General features: G+C 41.5%; 1 protein-coding gene across 6 annotated transcripts in view; it reads right to left on the bottom strand.

Moving 5' to 3' along the window:
- The window catches only part of SLC4A10 (solute carrier family 4 member 10), a 289,049-nt gene that overhangs the window by 117,344 nt on the left and 149,691 nt on the right, over positions 1–22,014 (bottom strand). For all 6 annotated transcript variants that reach the window (XM_068245670.1, XM_068245665.1, XM_068245671.1 and 3 more), the window contains exons 3-5: positions 16,161–16,316; positions 13,180–13,318; positions 9,796–9,956 (exon numbers count right to left, since the gene is read on the bottom strand). In XM_068245670.1, coding sequence (XP_068101771.1) covers positions 9,796–9,956; positions 13,180–13,318; positions 16,161–16,316 — 456 coding nt within the window. The remainder of the gene's footprint in view (positions 1–9,795; positions 9,957–13,179; positions 13,319–16,160; positions 16,317–22,014) is intronic.

Here is a 22,014-nt window from a genome sequence, read left to right as displayed (position 1 = left end):
ACTTTTATTTTTTTTTATGCTGTCACTTTTTTTTTTGTAAACCAGGTAACTGGTTATATAGATAGGAGGGGGAAATAGGTGGTTACAATTGGGGATTTTTTTTTATTAGGTATATTTTTATTGTGTGCCACTAGATGTCCCCATACTATCCTGTGTACTGAACAGTACAGAGGAAGTAGTGAAAAGCTGTGAATGACGATCAGCATCTCATTGATACCAGATCATCATTCACTACTGGCACAATAATCGGTAAATGGGAAAACATGTTCCTATTCTCGATCAGTACTCTACTGTGGGGGGGGGGGGGGAGAGAGGGGGGGTGTGGGCGCCACGGGAGGCGAGTGTCACTGTAAACCGCTGAATACGTGAATCTATGCCCCTGATGCTGAAGTGAAATCCACAGGTGCGTAGAAACACTGTCCAGGGGTGCTGAACAGGTTAATGTGAAGATTTAAATTTTCATTATTTAGAAAATGTTTTTTTACCTTTTTAAAAAAAAAAAATAGCACTTCTGCAGGAAACTGTTATCAAAAGTATCCAAACTACGTACAAGTTTATATTATCCTGTTTCTTCCGATTCCATTAATACCAAACATTGGGGTTGATCACACCTATTACTGCTACTACAGCCAGCCGCATACCTTGCATTACGCAATTAGTGCGACTCACAATACATGATTATGCAAGTAGCATAATACGCATTAACATAGCAACACTTGAGTTACCCATGTACTGTATATCATGCTAATTGCATAATGCACAGTACACTGTTGGCCGTAGTAACAGTAATATTGCCATAGGCTACCTGCACACTGCAATATTACCAGCGGTTAGTGCATCAAGGTCTTTGAGTGTCCTGAATAATATAAGTTAAAGAGTAATTTCCCTTTCTTAAAGGAAAAAACCTTGTCATTTAATTGCTCATCATAGTTCGAGTATTTTAACAAGCTGTTTTACACAGAAATACTTTGATTTGGGGATGCACATACAAATCGTTTTCCCTCCTAGCAAAAATGTGATGGGGCCCTACAATGTTGACACCCCCTTTTCCCATGGCGAACCCCACAACCATAATGCTGCCAGAATTATATTGGTAGGCTTCTAGGACTCCACCAACCATAACATGTGTTGCCACTGGTGAAGGGGTCCTGTGTTAAAAGTGTGAGAAAACGCGGAAAAGCCGCCGCCTGTGCCAAGAGCAAGGCGGCTGACTCCGCGTCCAACGCGGCGGTTTGCACGCATAGACACGCGTCTGGTAGTATGGTGGAATGCGGAAAAGCCGCCGCATGTCCTGACAGCAAAGCAGCTGTTTCCGCGTCCAACGCAGCGGTTTGCATGCAGCAGCGCGCGCTTGGTGTGGCTGGGTCTGTTATTGCACATAGGCAGATGGAGAGCTACGCGTGCGCGGGCCTGAACTCAGGACCTTTATACCAGCAGGGGAAGTGTCAGCTGATCAGGAAGATCAGCTGATTCCTGCAGGACTCATGATTGGCTGAATGGCTCGGGCGGGGCGGCAGAGTCCAGCAACTATATATTCTGCTGCTTGTCAGTTGCTGGTTGTCTGCCATTGCTAACACTTATGTGAAGGCACTCAGACCATAGTCAGATCCCAAAGTGTGCTAGAACCGGCCGGAGCCGGGGATCCACACTTAGCCAAATTCTGTTGATAACTTAAAGTACTAATTGAATTGTATCTGTGTTATTATCTAGACAGTTTCCTAGGTGTTGATGATCATGGAGCTCACACCTTAGTCTAGCAATTGTTGATTATTTGTTTTGACCTTCTGCTTTCCTGACCATTCTTCTGATCTCTGATTTTGTACCTTTGTCATTCTGATACTCTGTTGCCAAACCTCGGCTAGTCTCTGGATTCTGCATCTGCCTCCTGTCTCTGTACTTTATCTGTCCGTGTGTTAACGACCTGGCTTGTCCGACCTCGAGAACTATCTCTCCTGTTAGGAGATAGTTCGCAGATCTGTCAGTGACACTTCCCCATTGGTGTCACTCACGTTCTGTCCTTCCCACTCCCTGTCTGACTCCTCCCCGTGGAGAGTCCAGACTACGGAAGGAACTTGTTGCTGAGCAGTATTCCTATCTGCTCTTGCACCTGTCTTCCAGGTGAGGTCCTCAAAGTATTACTGTTTGCACCTAAATACTTACACTCTCTCAGGTGTCTAGAGGTTAGACATATCTGATTATTGATGGTGGTGGCTGGATAGTGTACTGGTTAAGGGCTCTGCCTTTGACATGGGAGACCAGGGTTCGAATCCTGGCTAGGTCAAGTACCTATTCAGTAAGGAGTTCAAGGCAAGACTCCCTAACACTGCAGGGTGGCCGTCCCAGTGGCTGCAGCTCTTGAGCGCTTTGAGTCCGACAGGAGAAAAGCGCTATATAAATGTTCAGATTATTATTATTATTATTATTGACGATTCCGCAGATCCTCAATAATCGGGTATATCTGTATTCTTGGGGATACTGCGGATCGCCAAGGATCAGATTCTCTCTCTGGTTGCTGACACCTATCGTTACAAAAAGAAGGAAGAGCAAACATTTGAGACCACCCACAGTGTTGGGCCCCCCTGCTGTTACACCTCTGGTTTCATTACTATGGTCACTGTCCAGTAGCTCAGCATTTTTAATGTGAAAGTTGTTATTATGCTCTCAGCTGCTAGTGAGATAGAAATGATTACTCCAGATGGTATGAACACAGAGCAAACATCTCTAGAGATATGCAAGATCCTTCCCTTTCATGTAGCAGTGCAAAACTTATCAACCAATGAGACAAGTGGAGAGGATAATTATGGGTATGTTTCACAACAAGCTGTATACTGTTGCCATGGTTTCTAATACATTTCTTAAAATAGTTACAGCAGACTGAAGTTGAAAAAAAAAGAGTTTAATTGTATTCCAGTACAAAATGGTATGTATAGTGATGACAAATCTTGTATAGCTTTTTGTACTAAGGAGGAGTCACTCTTTAATTATGTTACCCTCAAAAATTTGTGCATGTATTCCTTTGCGGCATGTACAGTTGAGGCCAAAATTATAAGCCGTCTAAGGAATTATGGAACATTTTCCTAAACGTCTTCCCAATGTGTTGCAGCACTGATGAAAATGTATTTAATCAAACATTCACCAGGGCTTTTTAGTGGCTTTTGCTACATTTTGTAATATAAAATACATTTTTAGGCTCAAATATAGTAAAAATATTAGCCCCGGGTGAATGTTTGCTTTCAAAACACACCAACAGTTATTAACCTTTCAGCTTTGAAACCGCACCTGTGCAGTCAATTAGTTTCCTAACAACACATGTAGTCAATTAAACATAGTGGACATTGTTTTTTTAAAGTTTGTTTATTTCTAAAATAACTAACATTTGGTTATTTCTGTAAAGAAATCAATTGAAAGGTCTTCTAATTTCATAAGGCGGGGGGTGGGGGGGGGGGGGGTGAGATGGGGGCTAATCATTTTGACCTCAACTGTACTTTTTGTGTTATAAATAAAAAAAATCCCCTCCAGGATCTCTGCATATGCTTTCTAAGTCCACATTTAAAAAATAAGAAACTCTTAGTAACTTATGCTCCTAATATTAGGTACATGCTATCAGGGTTAGCCTAGTAGCCTAATTTTCGCTACAGGGCCCTTTAAAGCATACATCAGGTAATCAAGACAAAGGCTTCCATGCTTTTAGACATAACTTCCCCCTCCCTGTGTGTGGGCGTACATTTAAAATAGACGCAAGTTAAAATGGGCGTGTATTTACCAGTTATAGGTGCAGATTTATTGGTAAGTAGGTTATCCATACATTTACCGATATTCTGCTCTCTTATTTAACCACTAGTAGAAGGTTGGTAAATTTACCAATATTTTAGAATCAAATTTTAACGTTAGTAAAATCTCAGTAATTTTACCAATATTTCACGTTGTAATTTTACCGTAAGTAGAATATTGGTAAATTTACGGATACTGTACTATGACCTAACTGGTTCCTAACTTTCATATGAGCCCTCCCCTACCTACTCCTAGCCCCAACCACCCCCATCTAAGCCTAAACCTAACCATCCCCTACCTATGCCTAACACTAGACCCCCCAACTATGCTTAACACTAAATCACCCCCCCCCTCCCCAACTCCTAACACTACTGTGTAGCAGAACTACGGTGCCCACTATAGCTTCGAATTATCCCTTGCCAAAATTCTGCTATTATATAGCGAAACTTGCGCCCAATTTATAGAGTGGTCTATGGCCGCCCAAATTATCAAGTGAGAGCCAAACCTAAATTAATATAACCAGTGTGTGGAGCACTTCCCATGCTGTGCTCCACCCTGTGACTACATCAGCCCTCTATTCTTCTATTGCTTGATCAGTGAGCTCTTGCAGAGTACCCAGTTAGTCCATGGCAAACCATAACCACTGGGATTTTAAAGGACAACTGAAGCGAGAGGGATCTGGAGGCTGCCATATTTATTTCCTTTTAAACAATACCAGTTGCCTGTCAGATCTGCTCATCTATTTGCCTGCAATAGTGTATGAATCACACACCTGAAGCAAGCATGCAGCCAATCTTGTCAGATCTGACAATAATGTCATAAACATCAGATCTGCTGCATGCTGTTAGAGGCAGAAAAAAAAAAGTATTAGAGGCAGGTGGTTAGCAGGACAGCAAGGTAATATGCATTAAAGGAAATAAATAGGTCAGCCTCCATATCCCTCATGTTACCTATAAGAACCCCCTTCAATGAGTATCTAACCTACCGATGTTGTCTAAATATCTGGCAATGTCTACATTTTGACCACTTACCTCCAAGCATTGTTTGCAATGTGTCATATCTCCACCTCACTCCATAGTAACAGATGTATTGGGAGCCTCTAGGCTAGTGATACATCTGTACAGAACATGATCCCGAATTGCTACCCAAAGGATTGAGTCCTTATCACTACGGGAGACAGTCCACGCATACGCCTACAAGGCTTTAGGCTCAATTTCCCAAGCCCTATCCACAGAATGTATTCATCCACGCCTTGCACCAATAAGGAGCGATGAGCCTGAAACAGCTGAATGCAATTTGGATTAGGATGGCTCTGTGTAAAATGAATAGGCTATAAGCACGCTGTAAAGATGGCAATACATCTCTCGACTTGGCGGCCGATCGACCACCCGATTTAATAATTATTGTTGCATAGGATGAAAATCGGTGCTGCCAAGCAGGGCTGGCCTTAGGTTTCACAGCGCCCTGAGCGAAACCTGATTTTTGCGCCCCCCCCTTCATCCTCTTCACACATGCGCGTACGCACACACACACACACAGGCCCATATGCAATTCACCTTTTCTCCTGAGATATCTCCTAGGACAGTGGTTAGAAACCTTTTTGACGTTGTGACACATCCTGCCAAATGCTCAGAACTCTGTGACACGTCACATATGTATAATAGGAAAAATACTATTAATAACCACGAATGGATGGAAAGAGTGAATTATCCTGAATATACTTAGCAATGAAGGCTAGAACCTTTCAGGAATATTAATAAAAACAATCAGTGGGACAGTTATCCCCCCCCCCCGCCCCCATTTACAATGATAGCACAGCACCAACAATTTGCACTACGCGTTATAGACGCAGTGCACCCCCCAAAAAAAACCACCCCCGATCTCATGTGTAGGTGCCCTCAATATAGGTTGCCAAGCATAGGTGCCCCCAGTATAGTCAGTTGAAGGTCTCCATCACCCCCATAGGTAGCCAGGTGTAGGTGCCTCCAGTATAAGTAGCCATGTGTTGGTGCCCTCAGTAAAGGTAGACAGCTATAGGTGCCCCCACTATAGGAAATCAGGTGAAGGTGCTCTCAGTATAGGTAACCAGCTATTAGGCGCCCCCTTGAAAGCCGGCGCCCTGTGCAACCGCTCTGGTTGCACAGGTCAAAGGCCGGCTAAGCTGCCAAGAGCATGCCTGATCAAAGATGCAACCAATTTCAAGTTGAAATTGGACGTATGTATCGATCAGACATGCTGTCGATGTACCGATCCGAAGATGTCGGCCCGCCATGGTGAATCGGATGGGCGGCGGTAATGCCGAACGATATTGGGACGAGCAATGAAGGCGACAGAACCCCTGTAACTGTTGCTGCCCCTTCCCCCGTGCAGTTCTGGATGTGTGATTGGCTTTTCAAGGACATAAAGGAAAGATTTAAATATTCAGACGTGATGCATCCTGGGAGCTTCTTCTTGCTTACCTAAAGATGGATAATTGCGAATACCTTCTGTGTTATGAAGGTAAATTTATACCATGAGTGGTGATCTCCAGTTTTATACGCCTCCAGTAATAAATCTGGGGGTTCGGACACATTTTCATGCACATTGTGACTCACCGCACTGCCTTATATGGGAATCTTCCTGACAAGCTGCTGCTGAACCAAGTCGGGGGAACTCAGCCATGAACAATAGATGAGTATAAAACTACATTACAAAATGGCACATTGTTCCCTTCCCCCGTGTTCCCTGCTCCATCCTCATCCCAGGCTTCCATCCGCTTTGATCAAGATAAAAATTCTGCACTGCTATGCTGATACATACATATTTCATGTGCCTCCCGGGGGCCCTTTATAGGATTTTCCATATAGATGTAAAGAAAAGATGAAAAATGTAACGCTGCAAATATAGAACCTTCTTTATTAAGTCTGACGTTAAACCCTTCAGTCCTTGATCAGATTTTATTACAGATTTAAAGGGACACATCATAAAAGAGTGGTATCTTATTAGGTGTATCGTACAGTTTCAGAAATAGGACAGCATTGCTTTCTAGGTGACCAGGCTACATTCTAACAGTCTATCATTATCAGAAAATGTTTAAAGGGAACCTTTATGCAAGGGGTATATGCAGGGGCGTAGCAATAGGGGGTGCAGAGGTAGCGACCGCATCGGGGCCCTTGGGCCAGAGGGGCCCCGAAGGGACCTCCCTCAACTACAGTATTAGCTCTTTATTGGTCCTGTGCTCATAATAATCACTTCTATAGATACTATGAATAGTGGTAATAATTAACAAGCTGTTCCCCATCCCCTTCTTGCACCTCTGACACTGTAGTTGCCATTGGCAGGTTTTGGTGCGCCGTATCAATTGCTATGTATAGAGTGCTTGGGGGGGCCCCATGTAAAACTTACACCAGGGCCCATAGCTCCTTAGCTACGCCACTGGGTATATGGAGGCTGCCATATAGGGAATGTTTATGCACACTCAGCTCTTGGCATCCATCTCAATTCTAAACAGTTCTCTTTATTATCTGTTAAATCCTTTTGTTAACTGTAGATGTATAATTAGAGCAGCAAATAGGGTTATGGTAAATAGGCGGACAGTTCCCGGCAAACTTGGGCTGTTCGTCATTTGCATTTGATACAATTTTATTTGTCAAAAATTTGCGTTCACATTTGACATTGAAGTCTATGGCCATCGACTAGCAGTTAATAGCAAAGCCCCCGTACACGCTAGAAGAAGAAAACATTAAGGTGAACTGTGGGAACAAGAATAAAAAATAAAAATAAAAAAGACCCTGTAGTTTTGGAGAAAATCGATTTTAAAGTAACGATAGGAAAAAAGTATCTATCTAAATGCGGTAAATGACAGATAATGTATCAACCTAATAACGGTAGTGTAAATTTACATAGAACAAAAGAAAGAGCCGTGAATTTAGTGATGAGGATTTCAGGGGCTCCGTACGCAGTGTGTATGGACCCACTTACAGACCCCCTGGAAACCCTGTGGAAGTGACAACGCCTTGGACAGGGAATGCTATGCAGCCGCAATATGGTAGTACAAAGATCCCTTACAACTTTACCTATTTTCTTATTTCCCACACTCTGAACATAAAAAAAAAAATAATGATTATTAAATACATTTATATACATGTTGATATATTATCTGTCATTTTACTGCATTTAAATGTAGTCTTTTTCCTTCTAACTTTAAACATCGATTTTCTCAAAAACGACAAGGTCTTTTTTATTTTCCCCTCTTGTTCCCACTGTGCTCCTTAACATACCCTGCAAATTTGGTGTTTCTAGCACATACGGGTGCTTTGCTATTAACCGCTAAAGTTGGCGGCATTTAAACTTTTTAAAAAAACATTAAAAAAACATTCGCGCAAAATAAGTATCTTTTGGTGACTATTTCACAGTTGATCCTCCTCCACCATGCCACTGTCCAGGTTTTGGTACACTTTTTTCACCTTTTTTGAAGAAATTGTGGCTGCAAAGATGCCCTGAAAACTGAACAATACCAGCCCACATGGGTCATGACATGGTGATGCTCTGCAAGAAAGGCTGGGGGTAACTAGCTCATACAGTTGGAGGTAGAGTCTATGGATAGCTTATGTTGGAAAATGGGACCTCCTTTAATAATGAGGGGAAACCCAGATGTGCATCCCTTCCCAGGTAAATATTTAAAGCGGGGCATTTTCAACCCCCTAGTTAATTAGAAGGAAAAGTGGCTGGATAGTGTACTGGTTAAGGGCTCTGCCTTTGACATGGGAGACCAGGGTTCGAATCCTGGCTAGGTCAAGTACCTATTCAGTAAGGAGTTCAAGGCAAGACTCCCTAACACTGCAGGGTGGCCTCTTGAGCGCGTCCCAGTGGCTGCAGCTCTTGAGTGCTTTGAGTCCGACAGGAGAAAAGCGCTATACAAATGTTCAGATTATTATTATTATTATTATTATTAAAACCTACAAAGTTTTTTCTTTTTTTAAAGACTCAAGAATGCATTCTTCATTAAAATAATTCAAAATATCTTTCTTTATTAAAAAAAAAAAAAAAGTGTTCTATGTTTACCGCTCCACGCTTTTATCCTCTTGCCTGTAAGCTTCTTTCGCAGCATTGCTGACACCATGCTGCAGCCCTACCAGCCCCCTTGGCAACAATAGAGTTTACTATTGGAATGTACACTGACCTATTGGACTCCTTGATGCAGAGACCAATAGGAAACTCCACCAGAAAGTCCACAATACTTTTGTTGGGATTCCTAAAATGCGTATTTTCAAAAAGGGCACAAACGTAATTTGGGCACCAGAGAAAGCCGCTAGTGGACTATCGGTAACATACTAACACCTAACCTAACCCTGTTCTCACATGAGCCCTCCCTTTATCTATGCCTAAATGATCCCCCCCACTGCCTAGCCCTAACCTACAGGGGACCTTCACTACAGAGCTGGACTGTGTAAGCACTGTGACCAAGACAAAAAAGGGAATTCAAGCCTTAATTTCTAATGTAATCCTATTTTTAAACAGTGCAATATTTTGATTCAGCCAAGTTCCAGCTAGAGCAGGTAAACACCTTTAGGATGCACATTTATTAGAATTGTGGGCTATTTGCTGCATATGGAGAAACTCACGCTTCTGCCCATATGATTAAAGTCAAAGTGTCACTGAAGATTTGGGCTTATTTGCATTGGTCCTTGTGTTGTTTTTGGTATGGATGGCTTCTTGCCTGTTTCCCACATGAGGTATGCATTTGTAATTCTATTGTATTTTGCCACAAAAACTGAAAATCACAAATGAAAATGAAAAATCACATGTGGAAGAGGCAAATGAAATCTTAATCAAAAAACACCAGAAGTCCACCCGCAATATCGCAAGGACACGCCTGTGTCCTGCTATAATGACTTAACGGTGTGCAGTACCTCATCAAGTGATTCAGAAGATGTCAGTGGTATATAAATACAAAATAGCAATATTTTCCTCTCATTTTAGAATCCCATATTACATGAAACAAACAAGAGGGATGCAATAGATAGTAACTGTTGTTAATAATACCTGCAATTTCTTCTAAGGTATTGGCCCTCATGTCTAGCAGCACAGTACCATGCAGAATACAGCTCCTCAACTCAAACAAGCTGTGAAGTGACAGCGTGGCGACATAGGGCTTGCTCCATCGCTCTCCACCATCCTCCACGTCTTCTTCAAACTTCAACCATCTGCAGGAAGAGAAACATGACGTTAATGAACCTACAGCTGGAAAAACTGACTTCCAAACATCTTATTAAATACTTCTTATAGCATATGGAGTATGTACAAGATCTCACCTAGTACATTAAATCACCTCTATAAGTTCAGGCCCTCCTAACAACAGTGGTGCAGCCGGTGTTTGGGTATAACTAAGTTTAAAGCTTTGTTTGCACTGCAAGTAAAAATGTTACCGCTGTTGGAACTGAACGGAACAGATCCCAGTAGATGCAAACAAATCCTAAGCAAAGTAATAGATCCGTCTGGCCCCATTCCGATGAACAGATTGCAAGAATGTGCAATAAGGATTGAGTGGATGAAGACCAAAGTTGACAGATTGAGTGCTAGCCTATGAGAACAGATGGTGAACGTTCTCACTAGGTTGCTTGCCATCTACGTTTAGGTTTTGCAAAGTACTCACCTTCCCCCCGACTGTCCATTATGGGCATCTGCCACTTCTGCCACTGTCCATTCCGGGCCCTACACTGAAGAAATGCCAGTTATACCAATCCCAGAGAGGCTCCCACTGGTTCACTGAGTATTTGACCAGTGAAAACCCTCCCTGATACTTCTGCTAGGGCTCTGTAATTGGTATCTATTGCTGAGGACTCCAACAGTGCCATTGGTGCATTGCCTGCTGGGTCTTCCCATCTATGTCTTCTCCCCCCAACCCAGTCAGCAAAGCTCACACTCATCTGTCCACTGGTCCATGTCTTTTCTCCATCCCATACCTTACATGACCACTAGAGGCATGTATTGTTTGGTCTTTTGTGTTTGTCTTGTGATAAACAAGACACAGGGGCCCTGAGAGAAAAGAGACAGGGAGGATCGAAGAGACAGAAAGGATCGCCCATTGGTGACACAGGAGAAAGTGCATACGGACAGGTGAGAGTAAGCTCCACTACTCTACGTTGGTTTCCTCGAAATCGAATGCTGCTAGAAACATGTTACTGACCCACCACCAAGTGAGTGACTTCTTCCATCTAGCGAGAATGCATGAAATTCTCAATTTAGCACAAAACACAGTCAATCATGAATCGTTTGCATCATCGATGGGTGTGGATGGAAAGTATCGACTAGTGTATGGAAAGCTTAACAGAAATTCTGACAATGTGTGTTTAATCCAACTTAATTGCTGTGATAAGGAACCCATATTAATACCAGTGATGAACAAAACATTCTCTCAACATGTAAATATCCACTGACCCAGGAGGAAAAAGAAAAAAGGCCAATGAAAGCCAGCAGTCGCCAATGAACTAGCTGGCAGATGATTAGTCGGCAGCTAGATCCTTCGGTTAGATTATTATTGCTTAATTGGCTGGGTCAATGGAGATTAGCAGGTCTGCAGAATTTTCTACTTACTGCTAATAATTACAGTCTGGAGTTCACATTCCAATAGACCTTAAAGAGAATCTGTACTGTAAAATTCTTACAATAAAAAGCATACCATTCTATTCATTATGTTCTCCTGGGCCCCTCTGTGCTGTTTCTGCCTCTCCCTGCTGCAATCCTGGCTTGTAATTGCAATTTTATGCAGTGTTTACAAACAAAAGACATAGCAAGAGATGCTGAGAGTAGCTCAGTGTGTGAGTCATACAGAGTGTGCAGGGGGCCTGGAGAGGGTGTGTATAGCTTCTATCCAATCACAAGCAGCACAGCACATTCCAGCCTGATTGCCTCAGCCCGACAGAGCTGACAGAGGAGAGAAGATTAGATCATATAACAGAGATAATACAGCCACTGTGCAAATAGGAAAGGCTGCAGTAAGACTGAGCACATTAGAACAGCTATTGGAGCATATAGGATAGAAGAAATAAGGCTCAAAATGTTGTTACAGAGTCTCTTTAAAACTCTGTAATTAAAACATTGAATCATGCTGTATAATGTTTATACTGATTATTTGTTATCCACCAAACTGTGTTTATACCCCCCTACTGACCAGGCGATTTTTTTTACAATTTAGCACTTCACCACTTTAATGATTTATTGCTCGGTCATACAACTTAGCACCCAAATTAAAAAAAAAATTTTTTTTAATTAAAAATCCTATGTTTTTCCTCTCCCTCCCTCCCCCTAAATTTACCCTGACTGCTGTATAAATATAATTAGCTGTTTGTTTTGATTCTAACAGCCTGCCAGCTCCGATCGTGGCTGGCAGGCTGATCACGGATCAAATGCACGCACGTTCCCTGCTAATCTCCGCCACCAGGACTTGACGCCAATTGGCATTTGGCAGTCCTGGCGGCACCACCTCCCCCCCCCCCATTAGTGTGAGGCAGTCGGGAAGAAGTTACGGACCAGTATGCAAAAAAATTTGAAAGCAACCACAGTTTATGTTTATCTCCAGTCATAATGATTGGATAGTGCAACTTTCAATGTAGCCAAAAAGTAATTCAGGAGCCTAACATTATTCAGAATTGGTCTTCTTTGAAACATGTGATTGTGCTCTTAAAACTCAACACCCATTTAGGCTCATGTGCTGATTCCTGTGTGAATTCTCTCTAAATGCAATAAGTCAGAGACACAGACTTTCAAATGATCTCTGACCAGTGCTGTAGAGTCGGTACAAAAATCATCCAACTCCAACTTCTTAGTTTATGAAATCACCAACTCCGACTGCAGGTACCTAAAACTGCTCCGAATCCTCAACTTCAACTCCACAGCCCTTGCAGGGCTATGGAGTTGGTACTCCAACTCTGTACTCCTTGACTCCGACTCCACAGCCCTGCCATTGACCAGGGGCGTAACAACAGGCTGATAATTACATTGCAACTTTGCATAGTAGGAGATCCTGGGTAGGGGTTGCGGGCGAAAACCCTGGTTGGTAAGTGAAGTCCACCGGGGTGTAGATACACAATACAGCGGACTAGAGTGGTTAAATAGCTAGGATTTGCACACAAATTTGAGGGATATAGCAACTGTAATATGAGTCTATATTAGCTTTGGCTGAGCTGGTGAAAGGGGTTAAAAAAGGTTGCGGCAGGACCCCTTAATACTACAAGGCCCAGGCACCTGCCTAGGTTGCCTTGTAGATGATCCTGCTCTGGGTTTGAAACCTGGCTAAAGCCAGTAAGTAAAACAGTAAAGAGTCTTCAAGCAAAGCTTCCTAATGCTTCTGGTGGAAAGCGCCCAAAGTGGCTTCAACTCTGAAGTGTTTTGTCTTGTCTAAAATCCTAAACATTTGGTGATACTAACCTGGCCATTTCCCGCCACTCAGCATCATCACCATCCCGTAAGCAGATTTCATCCAGTTCAGTGAACAGGTCATGAGGGATGTGTTCTTCATCATCATCCTCTGTTCCCAGGATAAACTGAACCCTCTGAGATGGAGTATCTGCAATAACAAGTCATCATCAGTCCTCATTGGGACCACCAATGGAAATCACACTTTACTCATATTAATAGGTGACCTGAACTGAAAGGGATATGGAGGCTGCCATATGTACTTCCTTTTAAGCAATACCAGATGCCTGGCTATCCTGCTGAACATATGTCTCTAATACTTTCAGCCATAGACCCTGAACAGGCATGCAGATTAGGCATTTCTTCTGACATTATTGTCAGATCTGACAAGACGTCTGAGTAGATCAGCTGCATGCTTGTTTCAGGTGTGTGATCCCAGGAATGAAATCTTCTACAACTTCTACTTTTTCCCCATCTATTTTTAGATAGTTCGTTGGAGTTCATTGGTTAATTTGTAGATGGTTTATTGGAGTTCATTGGAAAAGCAGATGACCATAAGCTACTTGCATAAATGCCAGTAATTACCCTATACCGTATAGTGAATGAACTCCTATTGACCCTAGAATGCAGTAAGGACTGTAGATTTTGATGGTCATTTAGTAATTCGAATCTTAAGATGTCCTTTATAGAGTTCTGCAGAAACTGTCAATTTACAATAATGATAAAATAATGGTAACAGTACCAGTGCTATCTAAATGTGTATAATAAATAAAGTTTTAGCCACAAATCTCAAATCTCGCAATACTGGACCAGCACTGCAGGCTGCTGCTAAAAGACACTGCAAACCAGATGATAGCATATTTTTTTTAAAGAGAAAGAGAGCAGCAATGGCCTGTTCATATTTTCCATCTTCAGGTCTTGAAAGCAATCTCTTAAAGGGAATCTGAAGTGAAAATAAACTTATGATGTAATGAATTGTAAGTGAAGTACAGCTTAGAAATAATAGTAGCAAATATATGAGACTTTGTTGTTTCCAGTACAGGAAGAGTTAAGAAACGTCACTTATCATTTATGGAAAATAGCTTTTCTGAGCTCTCCGACTAATTTAGTCAAAGAGCAGTGGTATTTTCTGAAACACTTATACATCAAAGAAACAGTGAAAGACAACTTCAGATAAGATTTTACTGCAGTAAAAGTTCAAAGAGTCATTAGCTCTGCTCAGTTTCATATTTTAAAATACAGAGTTTAGTTTGTAAACTTCAAATATTAGAGAATAAAAATATGAGACTCTTTTCTTTGCACTAATCTTCTATTAACCTCCTTAGCAATGTATGCTGTGTCGGGCATACCGCTCGCTCTCCTCAGAGGTCCCCCAGGACTAATTCAACTGACTGCCTGGCTGTAAAAGCTTTAGCTAGCACTAGGCTAGCTAGTATAAGTAGCCGGCACCCCCTGACTGCCCCTGATCCAGCCAGTTGATTACCCAGCCTGGCTCAAGCGATCGCCGCAGCCTCCCCGGACAGCTCCGGTCTCTCGGGGAGGATCGGGTCTGGCCATGACGTCGGTGACGTCATGTAGGATTCTCCACATAGAGAACAGCGGAGCTGTCCAGGGAGGCTGCGCCTTTCCCTGCAGTCAGGCTGGGTAATGTATTAACTGGCTGGATCGGGGGGGGCGATCCGGGGTGCCGGGTACCTATACTAGCTAGCCTAGTGCTAGCTAAAGCTTTTCAAGCCAGGGAATCAGTTGAATTAGTCCTGGGGACTCTAAAGCTGAAAAACCTCCTGAGCGGGGTAACGCTCAGGAGGTTAATTATCCGTACTGCACATACAATTAATTATATCATTTTTTTTTTGGTTCAGTGTCACTTTAAATACCTTTTAACCCCCACCCACATATTAGTGCATCAATACATTATTCAATACAATACATCAATACATTATTCTATTATTCAGTAGTTTATATCAATACATTATTCTCCACAGGTGTGTATATCAATTAAAGGAAACCTGATGTTAGAGGAATATTGACAGACCCATGCTGACTCCCTTTTCAATATGCTACTTACCTGCCTGGCTGCATGTTTTTCTAAAGCATATAACTCTGACACTACTGAAATCACCTGCGTGACAGCCATGGAAATATTGTTTTGTAAGAGAATAAAGATGGCAGCTCTCATTATACCCTCACTTTAAGCCCCCTTTAAGAGCTAGGACAGGTACCAAAGTTTTGTAAAAGTGATGTGCAATCTTGCGCTAATCAAACAAGGTATAGAAGGGTATAAAATGCAACCACTAGCGGCTCCTCAGTCCTGGCTGACAGGATGACTGTAGTAGTAGAAAAAGAAAAACAACAACGAGCGCTCCGTAGTGCATTAAAGTTATTTAATCTTGGACACGCAAAGTATTAAAAACACTTACTAAAAGACAGTAAAATTGAGCATATCATGGGTTAAAAACCTTATCAGACAACCATGGGTGGCAACCTGTTCCTCCTCTGTGGCCTGCAGTGGATGGGTGTCCCAGGTGGTAGTGGACAATGGGCGCCTTCCCTCTGGTGACCACGTGCAGTGACTTCACCATTACAGTTGCCTAGCAGCGCCATGCTAAAACCAGATAGGCTGTTCACTGGTGAGCAGCGTTCCCCCAGTCACGCCCAGGGCGATCGATCACACCGATCTATCACGCCCTCTAACTGGCGAGTGTACCGAGAGAGGGACGCTCCTCTCCTAGACATGCCCAAAGCGACCTATCATGCCCTCTCCCCTTCAGCATAGTTCTTTGTGCGGCATCTAGTCCCGCCCACCAGTTCACACTGGTTTACCGCACGGAGACTCGTCACACATGACGTACTGCACTCATTTTTGTGCACAAATTTTGTAGGCTGGCAGCAGGGCAGTCATGCACTGTAGAAGGTCTTCTGGTGGCAATTCGAGTTGAATTTTCCTCTGAAATCAGGCAGCATTTCAGAACACAGCAAAGAAAACCTATTACCATATGTAGGAGACTCCCGTCCATCTTCTAAGCCCGAATCCCGCTCTTTATCTCTTTTTCGGTGTTTTTGTCCAGCCCGATGTCGGTGACTGTGACGTCGATGGCTTTTCCTGCTACCGAGAGGTACATGGACTCCAATGTATAATGTTCGATGGCCTGAAAACATAAAAAAGAGATATTAAGTCTCTCTGACAAGAACAAAATCATGAATACAACATTATGTAATTCTGTAATAGGATTTTGAACAACATACTCAAAAGAGAAACTCAGTGATAAAATGTTTTACATTTTTGCCAGAACAATATCTTCTGCTTTTAAGGATAAGTGCACTTCTATTGCAGTAACCTTTTTCACATTTCCATCTCATTCACAACTCTCTTGACTTCTTTCATCAACTCGAGACTGGAAGCTACGAAGGTCCAATGATGAAAAATAACAGGTATGCTTCTCTTTCAGAATAACAGAGGGCCTATCTATCTATTTCTATCTATCCGCTATCCATGTCCTCTAGTGGGCAGACGTGCCCAACTGAAACTAAGACTATGCTGAGATACCTTCAGTTCAAATTTTTACAGCAGAATAGTTGATAGTTCCTAAGAAATAGTCTGCTTAGTAAAGTGAGAATGAAACTCAAAAATAAGTTTTTGCTCTAAAACTTTTACCACTTAACTCAAACTGGATGTTTATATGCATCCAGTTTAAGTCTCTTTAAATCAATCAGGACGTATAGGCGTGTACTGTCGATCAGCAGTGGGTGTACATGCTTACCGCTCATTCATGGTGGGACTTAAACGTTGGTAATTGGTGAATGTGTTCCCTAGACCCTAGGTTCTCAACGTGTAGCACGCATACCCTAGGGGGAATTTCTGATGGTGCCAGGGGGTACTGGGGCTTGATATACTTAACCAAGAATAACAAATTTACAGTTTTAGAAAATGTTAAATCTTATTTAAACAACACCAAATTAGTGTTTTAGCTAATTAAAAGCAATAGTAAATGCTTGGAAATTGTTTAGAACCAATAATCATGTACTACGATTAAATATATATTTGTCAAGGGTTACTGGTGATAATGTTTACTATGCTAGGAGGTACATTGTGAGTACAGGGTTTTAAAAGGAGTACTGTAACGATCGGTGTAACACAGAGAGGGTCTGATTATTGGTGATCTGCAGTATCACCAAGAATACAGATATATACCCGATTATTGATGATCTGCAGTATCACCGATAATCAGATATATCACTAACCTCTGGACACCGGAAAGATGTGAGTGTTTTGGTGCAACAGTAAATACTTTGAGAGCAATACCTGGAGAACAGGTATCAGAGCAGTAGGCTATACTGCAAAAGAGAACAAGTGCCTTCCAGTAACCTGAGAATCTCCCGAAGGGAGGAGCCAGGCCAGGAGATGGAAGGACCAGAGCGTTAGTGACACCAATAGGAGAGTGTCACTAATGATCTGTGAACTATCTCTAAGGTAGGGAGATAGCTCTCGAGGTCGGGCAAGCCAGGTCAGCAACACGCGGACAGATAAGTACAAAGACAGGAGACAGATTCAGTAATCCTAAGACATGCAGAGTTTGGCAACAGAATATCAGATATAGCGAGGTACCAAATCAGTAATCAGAAGAGTGGTCAGGAAAGCAGAAGGTCATAACAGATAATAAACAATGCCTAGTCTTGGTGTGAGCTCCGTGATCATCAACACCCTGGAACTAGTCTGAAGTATAACAGAATGGTAATACAAGTCCCTAATCTGGGTGTGAGGTCCTTGATCATCAACACCCTGGAACTAGTCTGAAGAATAACAGAATGGTAACACAATTCCCTAATCTAGGTGTGAGGTCCTTGATCATCAACACCCTGAAACTAGTCTGAAGAATAACAGAATGGTAATACAATTCCCTAATCTGGGTGTGAGGTCCGTGATCATCAACACCCTGGAACTAGTCTGAATATAACAACTGGTAACACAGAATCTAACAAAAGGTCTGAGTGCTTCCACGTAGTGATCGCAACGGCAGACAACCAGTGAATGACCAGCACCCAGTATATATAGCACAGCGCCCTCCAGCTCCTCCCCTAAGTGCTGGACTAATGGGAACTGGTTGAATCGTCAGCTGACCGGCTTGGTCAGCTGACTCCCTTCTGGCTGTCATAAAAGTTCTGCCTCTCAGCGCGCGTCCTTCTGAACCTGTGTGGACTATCAGTCCCAGCCACACCAGCCATGTGTTGTGTACCACCCACCGCGCTGGACGCGGAACCAGCCGCACCGCTATCAGGGCATGCGGCGGTTTCTCCGCGTTCAGCCATAATGGTAGATGTAGGCCTACGCGTGCAAACCGCCGCGTTGGACGCGGAATCAGCCGCCTTGTTCTGAACACACGCGGCGGCGTTTCCGCATTTTCTCACAGGTACATAATAATAAAATGTTCAGAAACACTGCCCTAAACCAATTACAGTGCCTGTATATGAATGAACGTGACTCCAATAAGGAGCCATGTTCACTCATATAAATGAAAGGAAAAGTTATCATAAAAAAAGTAAGCAAATACTTCCTGGTAACCCAGTATAGTGCATAGCACTATCTTGTGGCCAAAAAATTAAAATCAAAATAAATAAATAACACATTTACTATAGTTACTATAATAATTCCCCTCATAGTTACCAAAATAAAACACTTGTAACCCCCCCCCCCCCCCAAAAAAAAAAAAAAAACTACAAAGTGACAGAATTTAAAGAAAAAAAAAGTACATAAATAGTTACCTTAGGGAGTCCGTTTTTTTTTTTTTTTGTTTTTTTTTACTATGTATGTCACGAGGGTATATTACTGTTATTTTTTCAAATAAGGGTCTGGAATTATTGATCGGGTACAAAAATCACAACACATCAAAAATACACCTTTATTTCCAAATAATATATTGCTGCCATACATTGTACTAGGGACACAATTTAAATGTTTTAATATTCAGGACAAATGAAATGTGTGGGTTTTATTTAAAGTAGCATTGTTTTTCTCTTTAAAACGCATAGAAAATAAAGTCATTACTGAAAACAAGTATCAACCCCCCAAAAATGTATGGTGAACAAAACAAGATATAGATCATTTAGATGTGATAAGTAGTGATAAAGTTATTGGGGAATGAATGTGAGGATCGCTGAAAGTTGAAAATTGCTTGCGTTGTTAAGGTGAAAATATCCCATGGGCCGAAGTGGTTAAACACTGCGACAAAAACCAACAGAAAACATGAAAAGACTGATATTCATGTATGTCACTGAAAGACATTTTCACATAATTAAAGCTAAATGATAGCATTGCTGGTTGCAGGACAAATTATCAAATTGTCTTGTAATTAAGTAATTGTAGTGAAAACAGCTCAGTATAGTTCAAGTCAATCTGATGATTTTAGTAGGCAATAGAAATCTTATTAATTATTAGCTTATGAGTGAAATATAAGCTTTAGCATTAACTCTTCAATTGGCTTTATAGCCATTGATCTCTTTTTTTTTTGCTAATAGTTTTATGCTGTGTTTCATTCATTTAGACCATAGATGAGATCTGAGTTTCATATTACTTTCTTTGAGAGTAAGGCATGGCCCCATCCTTTTACATTCCAGGCTTGTCAACTATGTTAGCACTCTCGCCTTGCAGTGTTGGGTCCCTGGTTAGAATCCCAGCCAGGTCAACAACTGTAAAGAGTTTGTATGTTCTCCCTGTGTCTGAGTTTCCTCTGGGCACTCCAGTTTCCTCCCACATCACAAAAACATATAAAGTAATTGACTAAGTCGCTTCCCCCTAAATTGGCCCTAGACTACGATACATACACTACACTATACATACAGACTAGGGATGATCAAAGATATGCAAATTCTTCCGAGTTGATGCAAATTTTATGCAAATATATGCCGCTTGAAAATGGACCAATCAATTTAAACCTGGGTTTAAATTGATTGGTCCATCTACAAACTGTATACATTTGCATTAAATGATGTGCATATTTTCAGAAGAATTTGCATCTCATTGATCATCCCTAATACAGACAAAGACAATATATTCTGTAAAGCGCTCAGGAAGATGACAGCACTATATACATACTAAATAAAAATATTGTTATGTACAAAGGTAAAAAAAATATATTTATGGACTGAGACCTATAGACAAATGCTTAATCAGTATGAGAAGTTATTTTTCTTAAGATCTAGTTTTAAAAGAAGTATGGTAATCAGGCATAGATAAATAAAAAAAATTGTTATAACTCGCAAGGTTAACTCCAATTTTACATGTCTTCCTAATGGTGCTCCCATTAAAGGACTCAAAGGACTTCATAGTAGTGATCTTCACTACAGTGCCCCATTTTAGTGTTGGGGGTGGGCACAACAGTGACATTTACATACAGTGTCTTTTTTTTAATTCAATTAGGACAAGAAAAAGATTCTTTAACATGGCTGGTAACCTTTTACATTTTCAGCCCCTAAAAGGCCTTTTAAATTGGAAGCTCTGGATCCTTAGACCCGTTTACATTTAATCAGTTGGTATGCGTAAGTGTGCCTTAGTACGCGTTGGTGCGCGTTTCTTCCATAGCAGTGCATTGGGAAGAAGATTTCAGTTAAAACACGTTAAAGCAGACACAAACCAACCAATTTTTTTTTTAAATCAAAATATTTAGTTGCACCACTCTGACACATACAAAAATAAATAAACACTCCTTCAAGCCTATGAGCATTTCAGTGTATGCTTTTCACCTTTCTCTTTTGATTGCTAGGGTTATACAGGTGGCAGCCATTAGCAATTCCTCCTTTGCCAGACACCATCTACTACACCAGTTTGCCGGATTCTGTCCCAGCAATATGAAAGGAAGGGAGGGGTTTCTCCAATAAATGTAAAATATTTTATATGTGTTATCATGCAGCTGAAAAAATGCTGCTATTTATTATTATAATTTAGAAAATAGATTTTATTTCTGAAATCTTGTATTTTTAATTTGGGTCCACTTTAAGCCACCAGCAAGCTCTTGACCAGACAGTGTACCCTCCAAAAATCGTTTGCCTGAAGAAGCGGGACTGTTACCCGTGAAACGCGTTGCACTTTTGGAGTTATTATTAAATGTTACTTTAAACTGCAAGTAACTTGCCCGTTGTCCGGCCATTTCTTCCAGAAGGGAGGTGAGTCCACCCACTTCGCCCTTTTTAACGATTTTAATTAATTTTACTCTACCTGGCGCCTCTGTTATCCTGCTACAAAATTTTTCCGTTTTCGGCCATTATAGTTTTTAAATAATGCATGCTACTGTAATTAAAACCCATGAAATGTATTTGCCCATTTGTCCCGGTTATAAACCCATTTAAATTATGTCCCTATCACAATGTTTGGCACCAATATTTTATTTGGAAATAAAGGTGCATTTTTTCAGTTTTGCATCCATCCCTAATTACAAGCCCGTAGTTTATAAAGTAACAGTGTTATACCCTCTTGACATAAATATTTAAAAAGTTCAGTCCCTAAGTCAACTATTTATGTTTTTTTTATTGTATTTTTTTTTTAATTACAAAAAAATAATAATTGAGGAGTGTGGGAGGTAATGAGTTAATTTATTGTGTAAAACTTATGTGTTTGTATATGTAAAATGCTTTAGGGTGTAGTTTTACTATTTGGCCACAAGATGGCCACAGTGTTTTTTTACATGCGACCTGTAAGCGTCCGGAAAGACGCTTACAGGAAGCAGTACGAGGCTGGGAAGATCACAATGATCGCGCTGTTTCTAATAGAAGCAGCGGATCATTGCGGGGGCTTAGATCAACGAACAGGAATGGATTTTCCCGTTCATTGATCTCCGGGCGAGCAGGCGGCAGCGT

Source organism: Hyperolius riggenbachi, chromosome 7 (assembly GCF_040937935.1).
Source record: "Hyperolius riggenbachi isolate aHypRig1 chromosome 7, aHypRig1.pri, whole genome shotgun sequence".
NCBI lineage: Eukaryota > Metazoa > Chordata > Amphibia > Anura > Hyperoliidae > Hyperolius > Hyperolius riggenbachi.
This window is presented reverse-complemented; position numbering and strand designations above follow the sequence as displayed.